Raw genomic sequence first — 5,846 nt, forward strand, 5'->3', positions numbered from 1 at the left:
AGATTTCATTTCATCAGCATGGGTAAAAGTATCCTAAGAGCATGGGTAAAAGTATGCGTGATGGCACTAAGCCCATACTTAGGAGAATTGTAGTAGTTATAACGTCCACATGTTGGTTAGTTAGACGGTGAGATTGTCATAAGCATAAAACTATCATTTTCTCATGGAAGAAGGGAGAAAGTGAGGCATATAAAGGGGCACTTGTGGCATTCATGATTGGAGCACCAAAAAAACAACCATTATCAATCAACTGTAGACACCAAACCTTGGACTGTGGAAAATGTGGTGCATTAAAAATGTGGGCAAGTTATTGAAAGGGTAGGCTTTTGAAAAAGGTGATAAAAGAAGGGGTTGGAGGGGGAGGGGGGGGGGGGGGGGGGTAACCTAGTAGTGCGCCCATGAAAAAGTCTTACCAAAAGCTCATTTATAGAAGTTATGGGTAAGCTCTTCTATTACAAAGGAGACAGACGAAATCTCGGCTATGGAGCTCTGTCCACTGGCAGCCTTACATGTGTCCATATTGGTATTATTTAAGGATTTCACGGATGGATTTTTCAGCATATATATAACTTTATCGGATCTTCCCGTGCTTTCTTTGATATGCTCCCACACTTTTCTGCCCCTGTAATTGATTTTTGGCTTAGCTCATCATCACTCACACCCCCTGCTTGATCATCGGTGACGGTTGTGGCGATGAACTTGCAAGCACTAAACGCTTAGATTAATCCCGTATTTAAAGTTGGTTTAGCTCCAACTAGATTGCCAGCCGAATTAGTTTCTTAATGATTAAAGTGGGCTTTGGCTTGCGTGCTAGCTTCTGCTACTAGGAGGGTAGAAAATTTGATCCCGGCACTTATCGCCCATCAACTTCCTAAACCTTCTTTATAGCTCTTGGGTTTAATCTAATCACCTGCCCCTTGGTGTGTATAAAAGAGAACAAGATTGCCCCTTGGTGTGTATAAAAGAGAACAAGATTGCGTTAATTAAATAACATTAAGGTGAGAACGCAGCTCTAAGGAGCTTATACAGTTCACATGGAGCTATCTGATCACAGCTGTAGCTTAGACCCCGAGAAGCTTGCCGTCAGTACTGATGACGTTCAGAGCATTGCTCGCGCTAGCCCAATCTGCAAGTGCACGGCCATTGATTCAAACACAAGGGCCATCGGTGGATGGAGAGCAGCAAGCTTAATCCTGAGTAATTCCTGTCGTTAAGCCTTAATACTAATAGATCTGCTTCTTTCTCATTCGAAGCAGGCATGGCATTATGAGATTATGCTTAATCGGTACCAACGGCCCTATGCTTAATTAGTATATAATACATGCAATATACGTAATAGTTCAATTTAAGTTCTGCATAGCTCTACAATAAGTAATGGTACAATTTAAGCTAAAAGCTAGTACATGGTATACAACAGAGTATTATTGTAAGTACACTCCTTAATCTTACTGTAAACTACGTGATCATGGTAGCGCTACAAGAAGGTAATGCTTGGATTATGATGTGATTAGTATTATGGTTAGTACACTCCTTAATCTAGATGTTATTGTACACTCTTTGATCATAATAGCGCTACAAGGTAATGCTTGGATTATGATGTGATTAGTATTATTGTTAGTACACTCCTTAATCTAAATGTTATTGTACACTCTTTGATCATGACAGGGCTACAAGGTAATGCTAGGATTATGATAGTGATTAAGATTATGTGAATGTACATGTAATGGCAGGTATGGAGTTGTGTGAGAGGTTGGCAACATTGGGGATCGGATTGAACTTGGTAACCTACTTGCATGACCACATGCATCTGCCCATCCCAAGGTCTGCCAATATTGTCACCAACTTCTTGGGAACCTCTTCCCTCAGTTGTCTGTTGGGTGGCTTCATTGCTGACACTTACCTGGGTCGCTATGGCACCATAGTTGCTGGCTCTTGCATCCAATTACTTGTAAGCAACTTCACTTCTGTGCTTTCCTTCATGATTGTTGTCTTTTATCCAATCGAATTAATCAACCATAATCTAATTAAAGGAGTCTAATGTGGAGCAAATAATTAGTTGCGTGCTTTTCTCTGCCTTGCTTAAATCATCATCACCTCCATAGTAATCTCCTGTTAACTCAAATTATGCCTTGCATAGTGGTCTGTTTCTCGCATGACACATGAATAATTTCTTTGCATAGTAATCTCTTTTTTATTAGTGAAATGAATAATTTATTTGCATAGTAATCTCTTTCGTATTAGTGAAATGATGCCTTGAATGGCAGCCTCTCTAATGAATTGAGTGCATAGTTTTTTGACACTACTTGCATGGTAATCTCTGTAATTATTGCTTGCGGAAGTAATGATCAAGGTATGAGCGTAATTATGGGATAATTAGATGCTCCTAAAGTAAGTGAAGCAAATGGTAATTAATTAATTAGATGAACAGTTTACAAAAATAAAAGAGCAAGAATGATATGTGTGCAGGGGATAATTCTCATGGTAGTTTCATCAACCGTGGAAAGCTTAAAGCCAGCGCCATGCGAGGAGGTGGCTGCTGCGACCTGCAAGCCGGCAAGCTGGCAGCAACTGATGGTATTACATGTGGCATTATACATGATAGCGTTTGGGACAGGAGGGATCAAATCGAGCGTGTCCGGGCTAGGGGCGGACCAATTTGAGGAAGGGGATGCAAAGGGCCGGCGGCAGATGCAGTCCTACTTCAACTGGTTCGGGTTCAGCATATCGACGGCCTCCATGTTGGCCGTCACGGTGCTCGTTTACGTGGAAGACAACCAAGGGCGAGCTGTTGGCTATGGCGCCTGCGCCGTCTGCATGGCTATTGCCCTTGCCTTGTTCGTGGGCGGGACCAAATTCTACCGTTCCAAGCCACTCGTGGGCAGCGCCCTTACGCAGATCGCTCATGTTCTCGTTGCTGCTTGGCGTAACCGTCACCTTCCTCTGCCGCACGACCCCTCTCACCTCTACCGTGCTGCTGCTGCTGCTGCTGCTGCTCCTCCTCCTGCTTGGATTCATGAATTACCATCATCATGTCCCTCCCACCATGCAATCCCACATCATCATGAGTTATCTGCATCATCCAAGGCGACGTTTTGCATCGACTGCTCCACCAAGCCCATCCGTCATACCAACCAGTTCTTGTAAGTGGTTCTTTGAAGTTTAATGTCTTTTTAGTACTAATTATGTTCTTAACACATTATTACGAATCCGTACAAGAACATGAGAGAAAGTAATTTATATTAAGGGTCCTGCCTCGACTGTCGTGTGTGTGTGTGTGTGTGTGTGAGAGAGAGAGAGAGAGAGAGGGAGAGAAGGAAGGAAGAGAGTGAAAGGTGTGCAAAGAGATGGTTTAGCTACTATTTCTTTTTAAGCAATTATTCAACAATCTTATAGTCTTGCCTTTTAGGAAGGCATATGCCCAGAAAGGGAGAGGTCTTGTTTTTTATTTTTATTTTTTTAAAATGTGAGTTGATGACATCACTTCCCACCATGGGGGTGGCCAGATTCTAACAATGTGTATCTCCCTTTTGGGAGGCAAGGGCACTAGCACTAGGATAATAAGAGGTGATGTTTATACGCTCCCTTTCGGGAGGAAAGAGCACTAGCACTAGGATAAGAAGAGGTGATGTTTATACACTCCCTTTTGGGAGAGGCAAGGTCACCGCCACTAGGATAAGAAGAGACAAGAGATGGTGTTTATACACATGCAAGTGATATAACATCATGTCACATCATAGATTATATATATATTAACTAATTCTTTGTTTTTTAACTTTCTCTCTAGCAACTTTTTCAAAAAATAATAATCCGCTAACCTTGTAACATTTGACAATTAAGTTTTTCCATTTTGACAAACTATAGTTTTGCAAATATTTTGATTAGTTATATTTCACTCACCATTTATTGTGATAGATTTTTCCATACAAAAAGAGTTTGTACAAATATAGCAAAATCTTTACTTTGTCTAAGTAGCGAGGTGTACCTTTCTTATCTAAAACATTGTGTATTTTCAATCGGCTTTTTTTAGCCTATAATAATTAGTATTATCAATATATTTAACATGATGTTAGGGTATTAATATAACCCTTTTTAGTAGCCATACATGCATACATCCATGCGGACACACTTGAAGCTCAAATATAACACTCAAATGTATATGTATATGTTAAAACATTTCTACATTGTAAAACACTCAAATGTATATGTAGAAATGTTAAAACATTTCTACATTGTAAAACACCTTTTAGACCTTGAATAGCTTGTACACATCTTGCACTTTTGGTCTTCAACACCACCTAGAGTTCTTAACATCAATCTAGAAAGCTGTGAATGCATGTGCTTATTGGAGTAGGAATGTCAAATCAATGGTTTTTTATAGGTTCATTTTTTTAAATGTCACTCAAATGATCTTATATAATTTGTTTCCATATGCATTGTGTAAAGTGGAAAATAAATTCATCCCTTTTCTTTTTAAAACAATTTCAGGTTTCTTGACAAGGCCGCCGTTGTACCCCAATCCAATAGCATATTTAAGACACATCAAAGCCCATGGAGACTTTCTTCTATTGAGCAAGTGGAAGAAGTAAAGATGTTTTTCCGATTGTTTCCGATTCTTGCTACTACAATTGTGTTTTGGACTGCTCATGCACAAATGCTCACATTCTCTATCGAGCAAGGTGCTACATTAGATAGAAGGCTTGGTGGTAATTTTCAGCTTCCTCCAGCTTCACTAGTTGCCCTTGTGCAAATAAGCATCCTAATTACAATACCCTTGTATGATCGAGTGTTGGTGCCACTAGCAAGAAAATGGAGAGATGATGAGCATGGGATAACTAGTCTTCAACGCATAGGAGTGGGTTTAGTTTTTTCCACTTTATCCATGGTTGTGGCTACATTGGTGGAAAAGAAAAGGCTCCAATTGGCACATAAGATCAACAACACAAGTAATGCTAGTAATTTTGTGCTTCCAATGAGTGTTTTCTACCTTGCCCCACAGTATGCACTTGTGGGAATAGGGGATGCCTTTACATACATTGGGCAATTAGACTTCTACTTTAGAGAGTCTCCATATGGCATGCGAAGCTTGGGAACAGGGCTTTGCCTTAGTACTATTTCATTGGGGTTTTTCTTGAGTAGTGCACTAGTTAGTGGTATCAATAAATGGACAAAACATGGTTCTAATCTAGGGTGGCTGACAAATAACCTAAATGTTGGGAGATTAGATGACTTCTACTTGCTCCTTGCCCTTTCCAGCTTTCTTAGTTTTTTGGCCTATCTTTTATGCTCCCATTGGTATAAATATAACCACACATGGAACATGGCCACAAGCCACCAAGAGGAGTCAATATGTGATGGCAAGGTTATGCAAGTTGAAAATGATCTTCATAGATGATTTGTTTTCACTTGCTAAAAAATTGTTCAAATACAAATAGTTGCAAGTGTGATAGAGCTTTTTGTAACAATATTTTCAATAGTAATAGATAATATTCAATAGTATGAATACCCTTTATATTTACAAAGGGTATGCATGATGAGCTTTGCATGAGAAAAGCTATACCTTTTCCTTTTTGGCATGGTGTAATCACCTTTTAGTGTGCTCACATTCAAATTTCAGTTTACATAATTTGATTCTCTAAACTATTTGTAAACTCATGTTGGACAGTGTAATTTGTTTTTATAAAAAAAGTTAACACAATGAAGAAACGCGTGAATATAACTCTCTTTCTTATAAATGGAATGTTAGGATCTAATTTAAAAATAATATTACACAACACATAAATAAATAAGAAAGTCAAATAACCTAAACAAATATCATATGCAAATAAAAGCACCAAGGGGCATCCTTT

General features: G+C 39.2%; 1 protein-coding gene across 2 annotated transcripts; it reads left to right on the top strand.

Annotated features, from left to right (window-relative positions):
* The first annotated feature begins 376 nt into the window (after positions 1–376).
* LOC147605029 (protein NRT1/ PTR FAMILY 6.2-like) lies at positions 377–5,550 on the top strand. 2 transcript variants are annotated; one of them, XM_086794177.1, is made up of 4 exons: positions 377–523; positions 1,731–1,948; positions 2,467–3,140; positions 4,486–5,550. In XM_086794177.1, the coding sequence occupies exons 1-4, from the start codon at positions 436–438 to the stop codon at positions 5,390–5,392; spliced, it is 1,887 nt and encodes a 628-aa protein (XP_086650303.1). In that variant the 5' UTR covers positions 377–435; the 3' UTR covers positions 5,393–5,550. The 2 variants fall into 2 exon arrangements, with proteins under 2 accessions (XP_086650303.1, XP_086650302.1); XM_086794176.1 differs by lacking the exon at positions 377–523 and adding an exon at positions 536–1,197.
* Positions 5,551–5,846: the final 296 nt, after the last annotated feature.

The sequence above is a fragment of the Cibotium barometz genome, chromosome 60 (assembly GCF_041138505.1).
Source record: "Cibotium barometz isolate CiBa-2024 chromosome 60, ASM4113850v1, whole genome shotgun sequence".
NCBI lineage: Eukaryota > Viridiplantae > Streptophyta > Polypodiopsida > Cyatheales > Cibotiaceae > Cibotium > Cibotium barometz.